This window comes from Strix uralensis, chromosome 1 (genome assembly GCF_047716275.1).
Source record: "Strix uralensis isolate ZFMK-TIS-50842 chromosome 1, bStrUra1, whole genome shotgun sequence".
NCBI classification, from domain to species: Eukaryota; Metazoa; Chordata; class Aves; order Strigiformes; family Strigidae; genus Strix; species Strix uralensis.
In genome coordinates, this window is record NC_133972.1 from 19991503 (window position 1) to 20016919 (window position 25417).

At 37.5% G+C, this 25417-nt stretch overlaps 1 protein-coding gene across 3 annotated transcripts in view; it reads right to left on the reverse strand.

Annotated features, from left to right (window-relative positions):
• The window catches only part of SEPTIN7 (septin 7), a 65274-nt gene extending 44914 nt beyond the window's left edge, over nt 1-20360 (reverse strand). For 2 of the 3 annotated variants that reach the window (XM_074858589.1, XM_074858580.1), the window contains exons 1-2: nt 20230-20351; nt 17281-17383 (exon numbers count right to left, since the gene is read on the reverse strand). In XM_074858589.1, coding sequence (XP_074714690.1) covers nt 17281-17290 — 10 coding nt within the window. In that variant the 5' untranslated portion in view covers nt 17291-17383; nt 20230-20351. Of the gene's footprint in view, nt 1-17280; nt 17384-20229 lie in introns of all 3 variants that reach the window. The other variant, XM_074858569.1, reaches the window with a different exon arrangement.
• Between the last annotated feature and the right edge of the window lie 5057 nt (nt 20361-25417).

A 25417-nucleotide genomic window follows, 5' to 3' on the forward strand; every position in this document is an offset into this window, starting at 1 on the left:
TTACTAATTATTTTTGTAGATCAAAATTTACATCTCAAGACTAAGCAGCAATACAAGAAGTTTCCTTTGTCTTCTGCTTTCATCTTCCCCTTCACACCTAGCATATCAAGCCCTCACTTTCTCCCAGAATAGCTTCAAGAACCACAGCTTTTGCTTACTTCTAGAATCAGGTAACTGAAGCTATACATACGTTTTGACATATGCAGTCACTTTGTTAGAATATGTGGAAAGAGCTAAAGATGTTTTTGAACAGTAAATAATAAGACGACTTCCAGAAAGGGTCCAAAGTACATCAACAAAAAGGCTGCAGCCAAAATCACCAGAAACAAGATCTCTACAATTTGCTGGACATGAAAGGATGCTAAACATACTCAATAGTACTGCTATGACACAGCAGCTTGAAAACACATAGAAAGACATATAAGATATGGCCCTTGATACTCCCTTCTCAGAAGCATAAACATAATCAAGGCACAATTTAACTAAAAAGTCATATGTAATCATCTACAGAAACAAAGATAGCCTTTTTAGTTATCTTAGTCTTCTTAGCAGGAAAATAAAAATTTCTCAGTTGCTTATTTCTCCTGGTTTTTTGGTGTTTTGTTTTTGTGGGGGTTTTTTTGTTTTGTTTTTTGGGGGGTTTTATGTTGTTGTGGTTTTTTTTTTTTAAGACACCTAATTTAAAAGCTTCTCACTGAATCAAGAAAACCCAGCTGAATTTTTTAAAATCTTTTTCCTCTATATGTAACAAAACCTATCATAAAACTTCAGCTATGAAGAGGGTTTATATAAAAAGCCAAAGGCTAGGGGGGAGGGGGAGAAATCTTACACAGCAAATTGAGACTGCAGTTCATTACAAGTAAGAGAAACTGAGTATTTATGCCTCTTCATAATGAAGAGGTAACATTTATTGAGGTGTTCATGTCACTCAGACAATACTGTCAGTACTAGTATATGCACCAGAAATATCTTCTGTGAAAAAAGAGGTATTTTAAAAGATGAATACTTCATGGAGAAAATTCTCAGGAGAGGAAATATACAGCAACTACTGTCAACCTAAATTTGGCATACACACCCACCTCTCTAAGAGATACCATGGTCTGCAATATTTTTAACTGTGTCAAAGCCAATCTTTTATCTTTTCTGTAGAGTTAAAAGTGCTAGAGACTCTCAAATTCTTATTCAATAAGAGCCAGCCTCAAGCTTCATCTAAAGAACATTGACAGTGGGTGTTGTTAAAAGAATGTGTCCACCTGAAGAAAACAAACAGCTTTTAAGATGTGACACATTTTTCTAGGAAGTACTGACTCCTCTAGGATACCTGCAAAGGTCTAGTTCTAGTAGCTGGTCAATTAGCAAGCAGCTTTCTCTTCCTTATTAAAAACCTACAAAAAACAAGAAAAAGGCAAAACCAAAAAAAAAAAAAAATCCCACCACTTTATTACTGATTGGATAGAGAAGGTGGTTCTGGAGAATAAGTAGTTTTACAGACAAGGATAGATGAAAATGCAAATTAAGCCTTTAACCACTTACCTGGGGAGAGAGGGACTTCTCAAGAGGGAGCATTCCATAAAGCACAAATATGAACAGCATGTAGAACAAGTTATGAAATGCCTCCCCAAAACCACGAAATGCAGTCAGTAAAGATTCATCTTTACTGAGGCTAGGGCCCTACCCTTAGTGCTTATGTCTGCATTTGGCAAGTTGAGGATAACCCAGCCTTAGAAAGATGTATCTAAATTAAACCACTTAGAAATATGAAAACAAGTGAAGAACACAATATCTTTAGTGAAGCATGGTTGTTGGCCTTATTTTATTATCATTTCATTGTTCCAAACTATTTATTTAAATATTAATCATAGTCAACATTCATTAAATTGATTTTACTATTTTTTAAGCTGACAGCAGCAGTCAGTTAAGGAAACTGCTAAATACACAATGTTGACAAGCATAACCTTATTTGAATAAGCAGAAAAAAACCTCTCTGCATCTGCCATCAGCTCACCTCACTAGTAACAGGGAAGACTTTCTTGCCCTGCTTTCCAATGGCATAAAAAATGATGCAACAACATATCAGTTTTAAAATGCTAAAGGAACAAGATAAATGACTACAGGTTTGCTCATTAATTGTATAATCATTTCTTTCAGAGTTTATTAAAAATACATGCATTGACAAAGGTCTTCACACTCTGCATATTCAAATTAGTATCATTCAAATAAGAACTGTCATTATGTGCAATTGAATGTTAGTTTCTATCTGAGGCAACCCTATTGAATCTTTGGTTAAAAAACTACTACTTAATAAAATATTCACAGTATCTGCTTAATGAGAAAATGAAAACAGCCTAACTTCATCTAATTAGCAACTACAAAGCATGTCAGGAGACAAGTTTAGCCAGAGAAAAATTCTAAAGGGTATGAGATTCACAAAGATTTCAGAGTCCTTTCAAACTATCAATAACATCTTCTACCTTACTGAACTCTACTTCTGGTTGAAATGGTATAAAAGTATTTTTGCAGTTTAGACTTTTTTGACGCAAAATGAAACAGGCTAAATGGTAAAATGAGAAAGCTGAATGGTAAAGACTCCTACGCAGCATCTCATCCATATGATGAATCTCTAGACTATAATGTTGTCTGTCTCTGGAAATGCTTGGAGTACCAAGTTAACATCACAAACCAATTTGACAGAAACATCTGTCAAGTAATTTTAATAATCAGACTGGAGAACCTATGTTTCATCCAAAATTCAAGAATGTAACAGATACCAGACCACTGTATACGTTAATTTATTCAATAAGACATATGTAGGCGCTGGATCAAATATGCTCTACCACACCTAAAATATTAAAATTGACTGTGCAGTGACCATTAGCAGGACAGTCCTGCTGGATTTGACCCCTGGCTTTCCAAACAGTGGTGCACAGCAATAAAATAACCTATAGAAAAACGAACCGATGTTGTACACAAACTCAGAATTTTTCTTTCCTTGCCTTCCTCCACTTAAAACCTACATTGCTTCCCCAGCTATTACACAGCCATAGGTAACATACAAAAGACCTTTCAGAACACTCCAGTATTAAGTGTGACCCCACGTACAAGGAAAATTTAAAAAAAATCTAGCCTGAAATACAACTGCTCTTTCAGCATGAGCACAGTCAGACAATTTAACATTTTAAAAGAATTCAATAAGCCTTTTCAATAAAAGGTATGTACAGAACTTAAAACCTTCATTCTGACCAAGTGCTCCATACCAGCACCTTCCTGAAACGCTCAAACTGCCACCAACTGTGACTTCAAAATGGGACCTAGCTTATTTTATCTATCCCCAGTATCTTTGTCCTGCTAGAGGACAAAAGCAGATGTCCAAGAAAAAGTACATGAAAGTGCTTCCAACAGGGGCTGGACCAGACATCTTTGAGAGATTCCATCCAACCTGAAGTACTTCATAATTCTGTAAAAAGGCATGCGATCAAGCAGCGGTATTTCCTTGAAATACCATTTATCTCCCAAAGCTTATGGTGCTATTTGACAGAGATCTTTATTTTGACCTCTTAACAACGCGTGCTTGTGCGAAGTTACAAAGAGTGAATGAAAAAGCAAACATCATCTACAGGCAGGTCCTGATGCTATTCACCTCAAAATTCATTTCTCAAAAACCAAAAGGCACTGACTTCAGTTAGTCACAAACTCTGAGCAAGAAATGGCTGCTTAACACTTAGCAGGAGCAGGGCTATTCTGAAGCCTTTTAAAAGAGCTCTACAGATGCACAGTCAAGAAACTACAGGAGGCATGCAACTGGAGACCTCTTTATCCATCTTTATACAGACACCTGCTTTCTCCAAATAGTACCATGTCATGATTTCAGCTACTGTCATTATGCTGATCCTCCTTGATTTCCTGTATCTTCTACTTATTCTGTTGTCTGTGTCCTTGCCTGGTCTCAGTCAACCACTTAACACAATTTAACACATTAGAAAATACAGTTACAGCATTCTACACTGTGCCCCAAAAGCAAATTACTTCTAAGAAATTAAGTTTATTTTTAGCAAAAAAACAGACAGATAGAAAACATGAGGGGTGCCAAAACTGAGGAACAAGAAGATTTACATATATATATATATATACACATACACACACACTGCCTAGAAGTTTGTCTGTTGATTACATAGTGCACTTGATGCTTTGAACTTGCAGGTCTCAAGTCCTTTCTAATTAGACAGGTGTATAAAAATGTTTTGCAATTAGCTGTAGAAGAAATGCTTTTGTTGTTACTTAAAGCAGAAGCTGGTTTTGAATAGAACCTCAAACAGTCCAACTATCTGCGAAGTTTATAAAATACTTCCTCTGAGTCAGTTTTATTTTACTCAGTTATCTGAATGCTTGCCATTTGACATAAATTGACCAAAGCAGATAAATTCACTGTCAAATACAAATTTGGACATTGCCCTCAGTTCAAACCACAGTCTAACAGTGTATAAAAATCCTTTTACTTATTGTATAGACTGAAATAGCTGTGGTAACTCAAGCCAAATTGTTCCAATTTAAGGAATACTTAAGGCTAAAATCTGGCCCAATCATCCAAGTCTCAGATAATGTCTTTGCATTCAGTCACTAAAAGGGTTTGATCTTAGAGTGACTTCACTATTAAACAGTTCAACAACAGCAAGTAAAAGGACCAAAATGTACAGAGCAAGAAACACAGTGTATATATCTCCTCATAAGAAAAGTTCATGGATTTAGTTTCCCAACCACTAGACTGTGTTAGTTTATCAAGTGAATTAATAAGTAACATGCACTACTGGATTAAGCTCTACCTGTACTGTAGCAGAAGCAGGTACTGATTTTGCAAAATCACAGATAGAAGACATTTCCCTGCAGTGGTAATTGGTTTAGTTTTTTAGCCTCAGTTACTCAGGAAGAAGGAGACAAAATATACCCTTGAAATATTGTTCAAATAGAAGTTTTATGTACTGTAAGCACCCCAGACCATAAAAGAAAAAAAATGGAAACATTTCAGCACAAGTAAATGTAAAATGGTATTTTTATTGATAATCTACATACAGGAGGGAATTTGGTGCAGTAGGCAAGATTGTGCTCTTCAAGGTCTGACTTTGCTAGGGTTTCACTAAAACAGGCAGTGCTGTGGAACATACCTGGGGTGTGGGACAAGAGGCTTCACTTATCCTGCTCAGGCTAAGCCCTGCATTAGTCCCCTCACTAATGCATTAGTACCCTCAGAGTACATGGAAACAAGGTGATCAGGATTTTGTTTAACACTATTTCTTTCTCCATCAAAAGACTCATACTAACAAGGCTACCTTTGGCATTTTCAGAGAAAGGAGTGTCATACACTAAATGTCCACAAAGAGATGATATAATTTATTTTCACAACTTCAGTTCTGTTGCTAGGAGCATGGAAGAATGGTTATCCACAAACTCATGCAACAATCTAAGGTTTCTACATCCCCTGTGCCTTTTGCCAAAAGTCTTGAGATACAGGATTAGAATTCCGGTGACCAAAATGCAGTAAATTCAGAAGGGAAATCCCCCTAAAAATAATTACAATAGAACTCCAACACTATTTTACGTTGCTAATCTCTCCATAGGTCATTCAGCAAGACACCATCACACATTACCCAAGACCCAAGAAAACTGATGTTCAGACTCAAGCTTGTCCTCAAGATCTCCTTCTGTTATTTACTTGTGCCATCCTACATGAAGACAATGGCATTTTTACTTCAGAGTATTACAAACTGCTCAAAGGCCTCTGACAGACTGCCACTGTAAAGCATTTTCTGGGGGTGAAAAAAAGAAAACAAACCAAATCCTCTTCATCAATGGCAGATGTGAATAGTTAATAAGGAAAACAGTGAAGCAAAAATAACCAGAAGCTTTCTCATACCTTAAACCAAGGAAGAACAGATGGCAAAAAAGAACTGACTTTCAAGACAAACAAAAAAATTTATTCTCAGAAAACCTACAGCTCCCTTTTAACTCTACAGCATGGGACAAACTAGAACAATACCTCCTCATGAGAAAAACCATGTAGATGTGAAGGCAGATCATAGTTTTATACAAAGTAAATGTTTTACACCATAGGGTTTGAAGAGATATTTATAGATGAAAGCTCAACTAGCTCTTCACCACAATATCATATCACAGGTGAACTATTCAGATCTTTCATGAGGCAGCTTTAGAATATTCCTGAGATTACATCATTTGTAAGAAAAATGAGATTATTCCAAAGAATACAAATCCAACTACACTTGGTGAAACATTTCAATATCCTTTAATTTAGTGAACTGCTGGCCTGACTGGCAACAACCAGAGCCTTGATAACTGGCATTTCCATCACAGTAGAACAAGATAACACTTTGTTGTATCACTGAGCAAGTAACATTTAAGGTCAAAAAATACCCGTCTTAAAATGAGAGTAGTAGATCAAGGACAGTGAGTTCCAAAACACTGAACAAAACAAGATCAACGTTACTTGCTTCTAAAACACACAGTTCCCTACAATGCTTTTGATTACAAAGCATAGTATTTGTATCTTGAAAGATAGAAGACATGGGGGATCAAGGCAGTAATAATAATCGATGTATGTGTGCAATGAATCCCCTTTGCTGCTCCATGCCATTCGAGCTTATCAAGTGTCACTAACTGCTTATCTGATAATTGTATTTTTCAGCAGCGGTTTGTTTCACAGTTCCTCATTTATCACAATGCTCATTAGCCTGTACTGCAACGCCTGTACTGTGATCCACAGACAGCCAACAACTGCTTTCAGACCACTGAATTACTGTTTTTTCACTGACTTAGTAATAGAAAATGGACTCAAGATTCAGAATTAGCCCTACGCTGGGTTTGTGTGGTGGCGTTTTTGGTAGCAGAAGAGGGGGCTACAGTGGTGGCCCCCTGTGAGAAGCTTCTCGAAGCTCCCCTGTCTCCAAGTCACACCCGCCTCTGCACCAAGACTGAGCCAATTAGCGATGGTGGCTGCACCTCTGCAATAACATATTTAAGAAGTGGAAATCTGACGAGGGGGGACTTGTGAGGAGGAGTTACGAGAAGGTCACCTGTGCAAACACCGAGGTCAGTGGAAGGAAGGAAGAGGAAGGGGGGGAGATGTGCCAGAGCAGAGCCCCCCCCGTATCCCGTGGTGAGACGTCAGGGTGTCCTCCCCCGCCACCCATGGAGGCCACCGGCAGAGCAGAGATTCACCTGCAGCCTGTGGAGGGTCCCCGGGACTCTGTGGGAAGAAGCAGCCCCTGTGGTTGTAGTTTGGCACTGGGAGGACTGCAACACGTGGGGTGACCCACACTAGAGCATCTTGAGAAGAATGCATCCCGTAGGGAGGACTCACAGCAGAGAGACTTCGTGGAGGACTGTCTCCCATGAAAGGGATGCCCCGTGGAGCAGGGGAAAGAATGCAGAAGAGTGCTTCCCCCCACTTTTGCAGGAAGAAGTGGCGGACTGACTGCACCCGCCATACCCTGCCTCTGCACCACTGGAGGAGGAGGTACGCTGGAGGAAGAGGAGGTACGGAGATTGGGAACAAAACTGAGCCCAGAAGGAGGGATTTTGTTTTCTTCCCCCAGAGAGCCTGTCTTTTTCCTGTGACTGTAATGGGTGAGACACCCCTCCCTGTCTTTATGTCCATTCCAGAGCCTTTTGATTCATTTTTCTCCTTCCCAGCACTTGGGGGGAAGGGGTGAGTGAACAGCTGCGTGGTGCTCAGTTGCCCTCTGGGCTCAAATCACGACAGCCTATAAATTCGAAACATGACATACAATGACTTCAGACTGCAAAACTACTGTTTTAAAAAGCACTGTTGTTTGCAGTTAGAGATGTCACCTGGGAATGCTTCAGATTCTTCTCTAATAATCAAGCTGCCACCTCACATCGAAAGCAGCACCACTTCATGCATCGCAAGCAGTAAAATACCAGAGCGAGATGCTGTTAGAACTGACACTTGCTGTCCTTATCCAGCCCACACTTGGGTCCTTCCGTTGCACTGCTTTTCAATTCTGTGGAAGGTCAAGAGTTTAATGCCCTGCAATTGCAGATCATTTCTGCCCTTCTGGAGAAGCATCTGCCCTATGAAAAATGCTCATTTAAGCTTCACTGCAGAAGTTTCATGAACAGAAGCATCAGAATGATGCACTTTACATTAGCTTTGACACACTTGTAGGTTCAGTTTTAAGATGTCAGCATCATTTCTGGCTTAAAGCCTCATCAGTGACAGAAATCAAAACTTTAGTGATACAAAGACAGAACCTGCTTGTGAAATTAGGAAGTCAGCACCCTCCAAAAAACTTTCACTTTGAGCTTAATAGAGGGAAGGAACTACGTTTAATGGCATCATTACACTCAACACAGTTTCTATCTTCTCTGACAGAAACTTAGCACCATTCCACGATAGTGTAAGAGTTCTTACATTTGTGCTCTTGGTACAAGTAACAAAACTACCTATAGTGAGAAACTGGGATGAAGTAAAGGCTGACAGGAACTCAAAAAGGAAAACTAATCCGATGAAACAGCTTCATCAGCCTTTCTCACCTCCAACCACTGGTAAGTCTAAATATTCTGCTTTAAGTATTATGTTATGGTAAATGACTGGAAAGAACATCAGACTACAACACCAGAATAGAAGTGAGAAAAAATTCTTCTTAGAAGATGTTTATTCACTTTAATAAAAGAAATTCTATACAAGACTATGGAATAAACTCTGATTTGTCAGTTAATGTGCTCAGAACCTCAATAGAAAAACATCCAAAAACCAAAATGGAACAGCTGCGTGCAATAGCTATACTACATACAGAAAAACACTAGAAAAAGAAACAAAATTTAACAGCTTCAAATGGATTCACAGCGAAGATCTGAACTGACTATTGCAAAATCAGCCGGGGGAAAATATGCATATTGAATCAAAAGAGCCACATTCAATGGGTCACAGTGGCTTTACTACAATTGGATATTTAGACCACAAATACTCCATCCAAGAGTACCACTTCAGTTACAATATTAACCTATTCATTCATGAAAATGTCAGCATTTCTTGATACAGCAGGCAAGCCTAACATTTTCAGCCAACAGGAAGAAAGAAGCAGTTTTCAACTCATGTAGCATATTTATCTATACAAAAACCTGACTTATTAGACAAAAATCTCACTCTGAACTTGTTGCAAAGATGGTCCCCAAAAGAGTCCTGCAGTAAACTGGCACCTGATTATCCAGGGCTACGTAACTGCAAACAGTAGTAGCATGATGTGCAACATCTACCTCGCAACCTACCAATGCACCATGACAGCTCAGGACCATCTGCTGACTTTTGAGGGTAGAATGAAAACAAGCGCGGGCCACCTGATAACCAATTTAAGTGAAACATATCCATTAGTTAGGTACCTTCTTTAAGATGTGTTTAAGTTTACACATTACAGTAAAAACCATTACACCTGAGCATCTACAAAAGCATAACTAGAACATCAGGCAGTGACTATTCTAATATAAAAAAACCAGATTCATTCATTTCAGTTAAACTGTGACCTACAAACCTGTCACAACAGGAACAAGGGCCAGGTTCAAATGCTGATCTCACCATAATGAACAAGCGTACTGTGATATATGAAATACCAACAGAGTAACTGTGTGTTTGTGTGCATGTGCACACGTATTTAGATGGGTAAAATCAACAAGGACACTTCTATTTAGAAATAAAATTAAAAAACAGTAAGCTAGGATAAGAAAAACCACCTAGAGCAAAAAAAAATTATGTTTAGCTAGAAACATTGCAAAAGTTACAACTGGCCTGAAGACAGCTAATACCGTGAAAGGATTAATTATGTAGGTAAGTACTGAAAAACTCCACAAAGCTTAAAAAAAAGACAGTGAAGATGACAGCTACACAATGCAGAGCACAGTATCTCATGATAGTTTTCATTAAATTCCCTGAATTTATCTATTAAAGACACAGTTTTAAATACAGATAGAAGTAAAAATTCATACCCTTTGCTATGAGGCTGACAAGGAAATTATATAGGAAATAGAAAAAAATGTTTCCAACAGAATCATCGCTTGTTTAAAGAAATAAAAGCCAATTAGGTTACAGGCAAATTTTTGCCAAATTATGGGTTCACATCCACGCACTTCGGTAGAAGTCTGTTCCCTTGAAAACCTTTGCCAGGAAACAAACCAAGAATTTTAAAAGATAAATTAGGCTCTGACCAAAATGCTACCACACAAGAAACAGTTTAGTTTAAATACAACCACCAAAGCTTTACAAAACCTTTCCTTAATTTTTCAAAACAATATTTTAATATAATAATACTTGGTATTTAAGGTTAGTTGTCAGAACTCATGATTTGTACGACAGCAAGCATGCAGTAAGAGATACAATACTGAAGTTGGCTTTCATACAATTTACTCAAGGAGCTTTCCATCCAAACAATAAAGAAAATAATAACCCAAAGGCTCTTTAAAAGTTGTCCAGTAAGCACTACAATTCCAATCAATGTTGTAGTTGCAAACAATGAAAATTTGAGAATTGAAGAACAATCGCTTTAAATACCACCTTCAGTTCTTGTCATTAGTCCTTAACCATCCTTCAGTACAAGTCTAAGCTATTGCACAGTGAGGGAAATGTTTAAAGTGAACTTAACAAAAATTAAGATTTTAAAATGTGGGGTTTTTTATATTGAGTGATTAAAAACAACTATGCTATGAGAGTATTTGAAGAGCTACGGTTTCTAGATAAGCTCAAATAGGTAGATTAGCTGACTTTCCCCAACACTTGTTTCAACAACAATACACTGTAAAAAGTTTCTCTTCCTCCATTAGGTTTTAAACCTAGTGCATGTTTTTCCCCAACACTAGAAAAAGGCACAGGAAAATACCACAAAACAGGCAAGCAGAATAAGCACACTGCAAACTGTATTTCATTGCATTACCAAAAAAAAAAAAAAAAGGGGGGGGGGGGCAGAATCAGAGTGGAAACCCACCCATACAACCAAACAAGTATGAGAGAAGATTTTCTAATTGAGGCAAAGTAGTCACATGAATCTATACTTCAAGCTCTCACCTGAAAGTAACTCGGTGGAAAAAAACCCAAAATCACGCATTGCAGGCCAGTAAACTCATTGTTAGATTACTGACCTTTCACATCTTGAAGAGACATTAACTTCTTTCCCACAGGAAGATCTTCAGAGTTCACCTATTTTGCCTTCTCAAAAAACCTTTACCAACTTCCTTCCACAAAAAGGAGTGATATGCTATTGGTGAGGCATTACTCCATCAACAAGAGATTACTTCAGAGGAATGTGTCATCTCTAGGAATACCTGGCTCCGTTCTGAGTTCCACCAGTTTTCTATTTCTTTCATTTTTATCTCTGCCAATTCTCCAGAATTCAGCATATTTTGCTTTGGCATCCCCGCCACATACATGTAAGTATTAAACTATCAATTTTAGTACTCTGTAGACATCATCGCTGGTGCACATATCCACAGAACCAGTATATGAAAAGCAGTAGATTATGGGTTTTTTTAAGGTTACAAAATTCTTCAAAGAACCTTTCTTATTTCTGTACTTCACTGAAACCTCATAATCCTGTCAACAGAATACCTGCAACTTAAAATATCTTTTTAGGTTTTTTTTATCTGGTTTCCTAAGGGAGCCATATCTGTTACACAACAGTTGAACCCAGACTACTACTTTTCTTTACAGAAAGAGTACTCTGGGAACTGAAAGCGTGCTGTCTAACCCGGCCCTAGCCCACTGGCACAGCAGTACTGGACAGGCTGTCAGCCCTCGTGCAAGTAGCTCAAAATGGGCTGCAGCCAAGGCCATAGCACAGAACATGGGACAATTTTTAGAGGATGAGAGAATTAGAGGAATTGAGGTATTCAGAAGATGTGAAGTTACAGGGGAAAAGGAGGCAGGACACATTCAAGAAATAAAAAAGGCTTTACTAGTTCTTTTCCATAATATGTTGCTTCTTTCTAAGATATGTGTGTCAGTGTACACCCCCGACTGTATACATGAGGAAAAGCTCCATAACTGATAATGCAACAGTACAGCCCAGGGAAGCTAAGTACTGATTGGGAAGGTCAAAACTCACTTTTTTTCCCTCCAGTCGGTTTAAAGGAAATCATGTTTTAATTTAAGCTATATTTGTATGGTAGTAGTGCCTAGAGGCCTCTAAACTAATGGCAAAGTTAGGCAACAAATACTCAGCAGTGATACTTCACCGATCTTAAGAAGCCAAGTATGAAGGTCACACCGAAGGCCAAACACATGCTCAGACACTGTGGTGGTATAGTTTAGTTTATAGTATAGTTTTACACTACAGAAACCTTAATTAAAAGGATTTCAAATCACAGCAGTCAACAAAAGCTGGGATCATCCCAAAACTGTTTTTAAATTGTACTGCCCAACCACAGATTATTTTTCACTTAATTATTCTTCCTATCCTGCTATATGCTTAACGATTTTGTTCCTGGTTTTAAAATTTGCGGGGGGGCAGCAGGGAAGATATCAGACTAGCAAAGAACAAGTAGCTGTGGGCATCTGAGGCTCTTGGTTTGATAAATAAACTGCACTAAAAAGTGAACAAATGAAAGGGGTAATTCTAATCAGAACATGATCCATCACAAGATGCCAGTACTAAACCAGTCCAAGTTTTCTTCAGTGAACAATAAAAGCATTTTAAAATCAGAGTGTGCTTTTTCTTTAACTTCAAGTCTTGCAAAATACAGCCCTTCCCTTTTTGTCTATGCCAAAAAGCCATGTTTAAACCAAAACATTTGAGTATGAGTATAATTACAAATGAAACACTGTGACAATACTGCATGACATTTTCCTTTAAGTTGTAATCTACAGGTGATCTACAAGGCTAAAGCACCAATTAGAAAACAAAACAGACAATTTCCTATAGGAGAGGTTTCAAAACTGCTTTCAGAGACTAAGCTACCAAACAGTTGTCCAAGAAACAGGACCTGTGTAGAAAGGTCCTCTAGAAAGTCTCTTGACTAAGTGTTCTGCACTTGGCAAATCAGATGATTTAAAAAAAAAAAATCAAATTTAAGAGTCCAACCTCTAATAAGGCTCATGAAGCCTGAACACCTTCAAGCATATAGCTCTAGGAAAAGACACTCCAAACAATTATTCTTCAGTACATAAAGTCTACAGGAGAAAAGATTTTTTTTTTTAAATTATGACTTTGCATCTACTTGGGTGTTGGTTCAAGTCACATGTTAACAGTGTAATTTCAATACAAGAACAAAGGAGGGATTTCCTGATTCAGTGTTTAGAAAAAAGACACACTGAAAAGCAACTGTTTGTTCCACACCTCATTACACTAAAACAAGAAAAACACACGCCCACTACTTAAGCAAGTGTAATTATATTAATGAACAGACAGAACTACAATTTCACAATTAAGATTTTCTTTAACTGTGAGCTACTAACCATGGTAGTATTACTTCTGGAAGTTTTATTTTCTTAAGCATCTGACTTAAGCATGTACTTTCCTCCAAAAAACCTATACAGCAGAGAAATACAAAGAATACACTTTGGATTTCAAACAGACCAAATATTTATGTCAGGTTCTCAAGTGTTTCAACAGCTCTCTTCTACTTGAAGAGATTACAGAAGATTATGAAGGAAGCAGCCTACTGAGGCAAACTTGACAATTTTTTCCACTGGTGAGCTTCAATATTTCAGATGTAGAATCAGTTGCTTTAAACCACCATTTAAATGTCTTCCTTTGAAAGCATGGAGAATGAAGCTCTGCTTAATGCATATTTCTGCCTACTTTATGTCTTATCCTCAGAGGAGGTGCTTGTTAGTTTTTATTCTACAAAACCAAGTCATTTCAGATGTAGTGCAATTTAAACTACTGATTAGCTTTTTAGAATATGACTAATATGAAATTCGTGAAAATTTTAAAGACAAATCCATGTCCAATGACAACTGATCCATAAGGAAAACAAAGGGCTATTTCAGTCTTCAGTTTCTTAAGAAAAGTTTAGAAACACTACCAAAAGAAACAATACAACTTAGAGAAAACTTAAATACAGTTAATGAGATAGAAAAGTTAAAATGTTTACTATGGCTAAATATTATAAAGTAACCCCAGTTCCTATTAAGGTTAGCTTTTCAATGATTCTTACATCATTAAATATAAAAAGGATACTTTAACATCAACTTTTTATACTTACATGTGTGCAGCTCATAAACACTCCAGTTCCATTTAATGTAAACACCAGAACACCCACAAATTAGCAACTATATTTACAGAAAAGACTTCACTAGCATTACAAGCCTCAAATAATCTCACCACGTCTTGACTCAAAGAGCAAGTGACAGGACAGAGCACTGCCTGCATGGCTGAAACAGAGACACTTCCAAAGCAATGCTCCCAACCACATAAGGGGCTCACATAAGGAGCACCTATGTCCTAAGTCTGCTTCAGAACCATGCTCTAGGCTATTCAACAACTACCCAGCCAAATTTAAAAGTCCTCTCTCCAACTTCACCAGCACAACAGAAGCACAGGAAGCTGCCACACACTGCTATGGGCAGCCCCATCATCTTCAGGGCAATGACAGTAACTCACTCAGCAGCCTGAGGAATACATTTTATGGAGTACGCTCACACTTTATTCACTAGAGAGGTTCTGTAAAACTGATCTATCTTCCTGCAAAAATTCTTACTGGGAACAATGTCAGACCTGTTGGATGCTGTACTTACTACTTCCTCAGTGACAAATATCTTACATGGTTAAACTGAAAACTGAACCATTTCTACAACAGTCAGTACAGCCATACAACCATATTGACAAGTCCCTCCAAAACACTGATCCAGTGACTTTTTATACTGCACATTTCAAGAAGCCAGATATCACGCTATGTGTATCTCTTAAGTTTAACCGATAATTCCAGACTAAATGGACAACTGGAAAATAGTTTCTATACAAATGCATTAGCTGCAACATCAAGCCTCACAGATGCCTGGAAATAGCTGGACACAGAGATCACAGATCCCCAACATCTGTCTTCTTCCTTGTACCTGTTTGGCAACCACAAGCATTGTTTTCCTCATTTTTCATTTCAGAACAAACAGGCAACAGACTGACACTGAAGTATCTATAGCCATCAGACTAGCAACTGTGCTATCTACAGTAAAAGACAGCCATGTGCATACCATTCGCAGCAGTAAAAAGAGCAAGAAGGTATTTTAGATTATCTCTAAGAGATGATACATGCAGTATTCTTATTCAGCCAGCACCGACCATATACAGATTAGCACTACATTTTCAAACTTAAATTTTAATGAGATTATAGATAATCCCATTTACTATCACAGAACTGTATCATGATGTCAGCTAAAGACCTCAAACCAAGACAGAGTACACTATTTCAAAGGATGAACACAACAATAAATAATTAAAATTCTAAGAATCTAACGTAACAATGTTTACCAATAGAAGTGATCACTAATATACAAACTATTTAATCTTCATATTTAAAAGATATATTTTTTCAGGGCATACTATTACCAGACACATCACTTTGAAACAAAATCATTTCTCCCCACCCTGTCCCTTCCCAGATGTTAAGAGTACTAAAAGATCAGCCATCATTTTGTTTAAACACTCACTTTCAAGTATCTGATTTCTATACTTGGGGGTTGGAAGGACAGAATTAGATGCATTTTTAATTTAGAAAACTACTGCCAATTCCCCCAATAAACTTCCAGACAATGGCACAAATTTGCATGCAAATGAATTAAGTCTTAGTAGTAAGTACAAAAACGTTAGAAGTAAAACTAGTAATGAAATTTCCTGATAAACATCTCATTTTCTATCTAATTTTGGACCAACTTCTTGACAGCCACAAGCTTCTACAGTTCTCCTAAATGCAATTGCATTAGACTGTACTAAAGGCAAACGTAAGAACACCATGGTAATTTTACACACTTTCTCTAGTCTAATACATTGCTACATCTACTACTTGTGCTTTAAATTACTTGCTTTTTGCAAGAATGAAACTTGGAAGTACAAATTATGTCCCATTCTGAAATAATACTTTATTATTCCTTCTCTTCTTCCTTTTTCCTGTAGATAGCAGAAAACCACCTTTTATTTAAGATTAAACAGTTTTGTACCAAATAATGAATTATGTACTTGGATGCTAGATTACAAAGGAACCTGTAATCAAGGTCCAAAAGAAAAAAGCAACCCTCAAATTTTAAAATTCTGACTCACTTTGTAATCAAAAAAAAGTTTTAAGTGATCTACAATGAGTTGTCACCAATTTGACCTTGATTTCTGACTCTATCAATAGTACTATTATGTAACATGCTACATGTACATGACTGCAAAAGATATCCATTGTATTGATGACAAAACATCAAAGCATTACCAAGCTAGCCAAATTACAAAAGAAAGATAGACATCAACAAAGAGACAGTTGTCTATTATAAACCACTTTTACTAGTATTATTTTAACCATTAGCATGTCAAAACTGAGTCACATATCCAGTATATACGCACCAGTTTCACACAAATGTACCCAATCTTAGTAACAGTCTACTAATGTACAAGTACTGAAAAGAGGGGCGGGGAAAGGCAGTCAGACATCCTAGCAGGAGAGATGACAATTTGGGTCATCACTGAAGCCTAAATGAACCGTTCTGCACGGCATTATTCATCCATACTAACTACAGTTTCCCACCCTCTGTAGTCCATAAGGAACACACTGTTTACATTTGGTTTTCTCTGCAACCATACAAACTAGAAAGGTTTGTTTAAATTAAAGCTTTGATTTTGTAGCACAGTTTTGTGGCCACAGAAATGCAGGATATACAGGATCCTGCTGCCTGGTTATGTGCAAGGAAAGATTCCAACTTTACTTTTGGATCCTAGTTTGCCATGTTGCACTCAACTGTAAAAGCAGTTCAATTCTTTTATTCAAATGAAAATTCAAGTTCAAATTACTCCTATTATGCCATACTTGCAAGTCACATTTTAGACTAGATCCACACCAAACTTTTTTCTTAGACTATATGAACTATACGGTTCTTATTCTTTATTCTCCTCATCTACTTGTGTATCAGACAACACGTACTTTTTAAACACTCTACATTTAACAGTCTAAAAGAGGAAGATGCACATTTTCTCATCACATCATGCAAAACATATTTACGTCATCATCATAGACTTTACAAATACATCAATATACTTCTAACAATCACCACTCAAAACAAAGAAAGAAACTTACCTACTACCATGAGTGTGAATTCAAATCCTCTCTTCACAGACTTCCGGTAAACTTGATTTGGAAGGTTTGCAAACCCCACATATCCTTCAAGGTTCTTCTGTTGCTAAGGCAAAAGATATTTAGGACAAAAAGGTTAAAAGAAAAGCTTGTAATTTCTTACTTTGCTTGTGGGGTTTTTTTTTAGTTATTTAAATGTTCACTTCATTTTCACAGTTGTAGAAAGGTGCTATCATCTATCCAACCTCTCAACAACCTAAGCTATCTACATCAAAGACAGTGCAATGAACTGCAACAGTAAGTAAGAAAAAATGATTTTTTTTTTGGACTGCATAGCCAAAAGACTGGCACAAAGTTTGCTATGCTAACAGTATTTTGAGCAAACACAATTACCACATGACTGTGCAAGCATAAGAACGTACAAGTGCAAACAGATTAAAATACAATCAACTTTGCTTCAATGCCCATTCAAAACACAGGCAAGTAGTGTGAGTGTAGCCTTCCTATACTCCCAAGAGTCATGGTGGTACTGCCCCAACATGATGGGGATGAACTTGACGTCCTCTACTTCCAGGTCACACGATGGGAGGCCTTCATGTTAGATATAGATCTAGATCTACACTAACGGAGCATGCATTGCAACAAACCCTCCATAAAGGCAAAACTTCAGTTGCCTTGTACTGTGAATAAGTTATTCAAAATATTGCCTACTATGAAAAGAGAGGAGAATTCTGGACATAGCCGCTACTTCTTCTCAACACATTAATGAAAATGTTGAAGGTACTTAAAATGCCTCTCCCTCACTGTACTAGACCTGGCAACCCTCCAGAGATCAGCCACGCTGCTTTTAATGCTTACTTCCAGCAGAATCCTAGAAATGTATTTGATATCACAGCAGGTCTGAGGATTGTCTATGAGACAAGACAGTTGTTCTACAGAGAAGCAGAAAATACTTTCGGACACAACTATCTACTTAAAGCACCTTAAATACAAGGTACTGTTTCTCGTGGAGCAATGACTTCAGTCTTTACTCTTCATGTCCATCCAAAGTTGAGAGGATGCGATTTGATACCACCTCAATGTCAGAGCTTAAGAGAGTTTAGTACACCCACACAGCTGAAGCACTGCCTACAAGTTTACATTCCCCTCTCTAAGATTACCTTCAAGAGGATAGAGGAATTCTAAATAATAATTTAAAAAAAAATTGTTCTGCTACAGGCACTATTGCCTCAGAACTTCTCTGTATAGGATAGAGTATGGTTAATTTCAGTTTGGTATGTGGTTGACTCATGCTTATTTGGATGTCTTTTCTAAAAATGACAGAACAAACTTATTACTGTAATAACTCCTAGAATACAAAAAAAAATTTGTTTCTTAATTAAAGCAAACGTTCCTTGCAAGGTTATAAAAACACTATCCCTTTTAAAGCATTGAATGCAAGAAAAACTATCTTCTTTGCAGTCCAACAGCACTAGTCAATGAACTGACTCTCTGCTTTAAGTCACATAACTGATTTCTCCATTTGACAAATAAACCACTGTTCTCCATCAATGCTACACCACTACAAAGACATATTACACATCATCAAATTTAAGTCAGTCTGAAAAGTCCAAACTTAGCTGGACTACTTAGAAAAAGATAGATTTAATCCTACTGCAAACAAGTATCAGCTCTCATTTAGTGATAACACTGCATCAATTCTCCTTCAAGTTTAAAAAAGAAAAAGGCAGTATCTTTGAACTTATTAACTCATACAGAATAAGAGTGGGACATCTAATGACAGTCAACTAAAGCTAGGTGTTATAGCTTCAAGTTCAAATACACACAATGCAACAAATGTTGTTACTTCTCTAAATGTAGGAATATTTGACTTGTGTAATGAAGAACCTTTTTTTAAGATGCTTTTTGTTTCAATTTGGCCTTTGGTGCAGCAATAGTCTGAAAGGTTTCAAAAGATTAAAAAAATCATCCAGAAACTTAAAAATCCAAAGACTGTTTTACTCTTCCAATCTATTACTACAGCTACATGTGACAAATTTCAATCTATCACAATCTATCACTAACCCTGAATAGGAGCCAAGGCTTCAGAGATACTACATGACATGCAAGTGGGTGTTCTTTAAGATATTAAAGAGCTCCTTAACAGTGCAGGTCCTTAATAACTATTAAGAATATGCAATTGTTATTCATCCTACCAGACATAAAATATCTAATCACAGTCAGACACTCCTTATAGTTCTAATTGTCAACCACCTGCATCTTTTAATGACTACATACCTTTTAATGTATGTCACACTTACCAGAAACAGCTCACCCCCTCATTAAATCTAGGTAATACTTTTGCTTAAAAGAATGGGTTTACATGTAATTCTTGTTTTAAATCATTTTCATATCTCTTTCCTCCCCTTTCTATATAGCTCCACATAAAATAGTTTTACAACTAAGAACTTTAAGAATGCTGAGTATGAGGTGTTGAACAAGAATAGATGGCAACTTTTGGGTTGTTTGCTGTTAAGTGCATTTACACTCACAATTTTAGATAATGAAATATAAACGTTACCAACCAGAAAGATGTATGAAGTGTTACACTTGGCATTAATGCTGTATTTAATGTGAGCATTTATATTCCATAGGAAAAAGCCTTTTAAATAACTAAAGTCGGATGCCAGATTCAGATTTCTGGGATACCAATACCAATTAAAATTGAAGCTTTCAACATACTTATTTTCAAACGGTTGCATTTGTTCATAACTTAGTACTTCTAGACAGACTGAAACAAACTAGGAATTGAGTTTCTTAGATATTTCTAACACTCACAATAGCTTCCCCTTAACTTTTATCCCTTCCTGATTTTCAGTCACCTAAGCTCAGTTTCAGTTCACCTACTAAAACTCTAATGTATCTTGTATTTCCACAATAGCTGCAATACATCTGTACCAAAGCAATACTTACAGCTACTTTGTAAACAACACATTTCCATCATTTCCAGCGTTGAAGGTACCAGTAGAACACATCCAGAAGTAGTCCAGTAAAACGATGAATTTGAACCATTGCAGCAATGAGTCCACACAGGTGGAGCAGCAGCAATCCAGAAAGAGAAACAGCGGCAGTATGAGGAAAGAAGGAAAAGGAAAGAAAAAGTTACTTACATTTGACCAAAGTTACCCGCAATACTTTCCATCTAGTATGCTTAGTAGACAGTGTTTTACATAACCTTAATTTAGTTTGCTTTCTATGTATGACAGCTTCATTTCATAATACACTACATGACCTCGACGCCATTTAATGATCAACACAGCTAGTTATTCCATAGTTCTTTTTACTCTAGTTATTCAATGTGCTTTGTTTACAATATGCTATCTGAAACTGTAAAAGGTTCAAGGGTATTTGTTTTCTTCAGAGGTGTTCAACAGAACATGTGATCTCATTTCACCACATTACTGAACAGTATTTTCATTTTAGAGTGGAAAAGGTACGAAGATCAAAGGCATCATCTTTGTAAACGTCTCTCAGGATTAAGTATTTCTATGTCACTTTACACATTCGGTGAACAGTGTCAATGCACTTCATTTGCAATACTGAGCATTAGAGCACTGCTGCAAATTTGGGCATAACAGTCATGGTTGAACAGCCAGAAAATAAAGAACAAATTAGGGGGCACAAGTTCGGTGTCTGTTCAGCATCACCTAACTCTGTGGATGACAGACCTATGCTAGTTCTCCAACATGGCACTTAAAGTACTTTTAACTACAAACCCATATCACAAAGACCCTTTAAATTTCTGTTTTTCACTAAACATCTTCCTCTGCTTGAGTATTTCAAGACACTGATACAAAGAAGAGAGGGAAAAAAAAACCCTCAATACCAAGTTCTACGCCAGCAGTCCATTATTCTTCTGCACCTTATCAACCCATTTTTTAATCAATCCCATACTCCCAGAGGCTCAGAGCCTATTTTTAGAAAACTTACACTGTGATGGAGACTACAGTTCAAAATGGCACTGGGGTCCCCTTCTCCTTTTCTACCTAAAGGGATATGAGCCTGCTGTTTTCACAGACCCTCTCATATTCTATCAGTGTCCAGAGTCACAACAATTCAGCACATTGGGTACTTTGCTGCTGCACTCAGAGGACAGAAAAGCAAAACACTGCCCATAAGTTCCAGTCCCCTTCTGCGCCCTGCAGAAAGGTGACACAAGACACTCCATGTAGCTTTGGGAGGAGGATGGATGCATACGCAGCAGAACTAGAGCAAGCTCTATAGGCCGGAATGCAACTAATATTGCAGATCCTGCAGCAGGATGAATGCCCAAAGGTTTTGATATCAACCTTCTTAAGCACTATATTACTATCATTTATCATGTTGCACATCACTACTTTCAACTTTGAAAGAAGGTAGCGTTGTCAAGCAAACGCAGGCAGCTTCTACATCAGCTCACCAAGTGCACAGGAGGGCCTGGTTGCCTCAACTAAAGCAGTATTACTCAACAGTGCGATTTTAAAACCATCATTCAGCAAGAACAGCCACAAGGGTCAGACTAAATTTCCTGCCTTCAACAGTGTCCAAAAACATACATCTAAGGTAGCACATACAACTGAGTGAACTGACAGCAGTATATCTCTAAAGAACCCTGTAGCCACAAAAAAAAAATAAATACCTCTCACGCACTTGTTAAGATGGGGGTATTTTTTCCACTTAAAGAGCATTTGACTGATTTCTCTTCCATGCACTCATACACTCTTCTTAGCATCACATCAACTGAGCATCCACAAAGGCCCCTGTAGCAAGGACTCCCTCTGATTACCTGTATATTGACTTTATGATTTCAAAATCACCACCTGTTAGCTTAAATGCTGCACAGTACTACTGATGTTGGAAAACAGACTTAATAATCTAGTTTACTTAATTGAGAAGCCATTTTGTGCCTCTGATCACCTCTTCTGCTCTTCTGTAACACTCTTCTAGCACTGTATACTCTTCTGGAGAGGCCAGAGCAAGAGCTACGTACAGCATTCAAGGGGCGTAACAGTCACAGATCCACAGTCTGATCATCGGGTACCTCACGTTCTCTGATCTTTTCTTACTGATTCCCAACATGCAGTTTGCCTTTTTTGACTACTTCTGAGTACTGAGATGATAATACAGTGAACTCTACACAGACCCAAGACCTTGCTCCTGAGCTTTAACAGATGTTCACAGCTTATCACTGAGTGTACAGCACAAAAGCAGTCTCCGTGTATATCACGTTACGTTCACCTACACTGCATTTCAGCTATCAGTTTATATCAACTCTTCTAACATTTTTAAGTCCTTGTAACTGTCCATCATCTCCGCTCTAACTTAGCACAAATGAAGGCAAGCCATACAATTGTAAATTTGGCCTTAGCTGACTTATGATGCATCCACTCTCTGCACTCAGTGTTACTTTAATGTAGGTCTCCCCCAAGCAAAATGTCAAAGCCCACATAAACGAGCTGCAGAGCTGGTGGTTTTAGATCCATCAGCTGAACTGATGGATTAATAGCCAGCAGCAAACTGCTGTAACTACACAAATGCATGAAGAGAGAGAAAGGAGGCACCATCAGTGGCTTTCCAAGGAGTTTTAAGGAAGAACACTGACAATCAAAAAAAATCCTCTTTTCCTTGTTTTCTATCAAGTCCTTCTATCATCTTTGTTATTGCCCAGACACCATAATTCCTTTATTCTGTGCTGACTGCGTCCAGGAATGATAAATCTCAAGTAATTCTTCAGGTACTACCATCTAGGCCAAAAGATGACAGTCTCTGGCATAAGGTCCACTGCCTGACAAAAGAGCATACTTTATCCTTCTGATCAAGAGGAGAGGCAAGTCCAAGGTGAGCTAAAGCCATTTTTTACCTCTACTACATGCAGCTTGAGAGCTCAGCTCACACTCTACACTGGTAAGTGCAGCTGCTGTGTATCAGTAGTAACCAGCAGCCTTTTACATGACGTTATGAAAACTCTTCAAGGATTTATGACCTAGCCAAACTAGCAGGAAATATTAATGAAGACAGCTGGAGATGGGAAAAAAAAAAAAAAGACAAAACAGAAAAGCAGTTTGACATCAGGGGAGTCACTGTCCTTTCCAATCAAAGCTGGCTTTGGAGCTTCTCAAACTTATTCTAAGAGAAAGAAATGCAATACTTTTTTTTCCCTAGTAACCTTCTAGGAACCATTATTTTAAAAAGTCTTCAGAAGTATCACAGAAAACCCAAGAATTGTTGAAATATGATCACAACTATAAACAATATAAAAGACTCCCAGAAAGGACACAGATACCCACTGCATTAGGTATGTGATAGCAATGTTACTTGTCACCAGCAATGAAAATAGAAGGTGATAATTTTTAACTTATTTCACACATTTGGAACAGGGCGCACATTCTGAATGTGATATTTTTTCTACATTTCACGTTTGCTATGGAGTCAATTTGTTCTTGTAAGATATCTAGACATAGGGCAAGTTTCCTTTATACACAGTTTACTTTGAAAAGATGTCAGAGCTGCCAAAACATGAGAATTTTCACCTGCTCTAATACTGATTTCAACAAAGCTAAAGCCATCTTTTTTGAACTTTTAGCTAATTTCTGCATACTCTTTAGCTGTGAGTAAGATCAGTTTAACAGGGTGTCTAGTTTTACATAGAAAGACTAGTCTATAAAACACCGTGTACTTATATTTCCTCCAATTTAACCTGATATGGTAACTTTTTATTTTCTTCTTTCTAACAGTGTCAGTTGTTTGAAGTTTCCACACCAGTATCTAGAAGCCTCTGAAACCTGTGAGAAGGCCTAGGGATTTACCTTACCAACATCTTCAAAATCCCTAAAAGCTTTTTTTTCCAGTTTAACAAAGTCTGCATTTTTTCCAGTTGTCAATATGGAAACAATACATAAAACATACAGCTAATACATATCCCCATCCTGTCCTGCCATATCCCAGAGGCAGACAGCACGTGTCTTGCAACTGGCAGTTTTTGTTACTGCATTCTTAAAATAGAAGCTTTAGGTAGCAGTTTTTAGTGTAGTAATGCTTCTACAAGCCCTGAGCACTTGTTAATATAACAGTATCTCAATTTTTTTTCCCCAAAAAACATTAAGCTATACACAACCCATATTTTAAAAAACACTGAATTTAAAAAGTATGAAAATAACAATATAAAAGGGGGAAATTAATCAGCTCTAGCTGTACAGTTAAACTTATGCTGAACATTTACAAACATGTTTGTCCTTTCACTATTCAAAGTAAAATAAAAACATCTGCCAGGTCAATAATGTCTGCTATAATCTGCACAGTACAAGTCCAGTACTGATGGAAAGGAAATCAGACTTTTATTCCCTCAAACAGGCATCAATGGCAGACAGCACAAACCTATTAGAAGCCTTCTTTTATAAGACAGCTTGGCTTCCAAGAGTGAACCTAGGGTCTTGACTACATTAGAAAAAAATTAGAACTATTTTCATAAAGTATCCAAAAAAAGAAAATCCTTTTGATGCATAATCACAATTAAGGAATGAGGATCTTTCAGTCTCTAGGAGCAAGCTGATTAAGTCAGTAATCAATTACTTCAATCACTGATCCAGTGAATCACTTACAATTCAACTGTTCCTCAAAATCTCACTGGCCATAGTGAGTGAGTATGGGTGAAGAGTGAGGTTTAGACTCTCTTTTCCTGTGCCAGACACTATCATCTGGTTTATTAAAAGATAGTGCTGAAACACGTGATGTCTAAGAGAAAAGGATTCTGCAAGAAGGATTCTGTACTGTAAAGATCAGAAAGAGCAGACACCATAGTCCATCTGTTGAGCTACAGGCAGCGTGTGCAGAGGAAAGCAGAAAACTCTGAAGAGAAACAAAGGGAATGTGGCAGGCACACTAGTGAGCCTTAACTTGCATGTTAAAAAGAAAGTTGCCAGCCTCCAGAGCCAGCACACAGTATACAAGGGCATGTCTGAGCAAACTGTTCCCAGACCGCAGCAGCTGTAGCAAACGCAGCCAGTGCTGCAGTTCTTACAGCAGCCAAAGAAGTACAAGAAAGCAGACAACTACAAGAAAATGAAGTCAGTTAACTACTTAGAAAAACAAAACTAATTATAGATAGATGGGGGGGGGGGAAGAA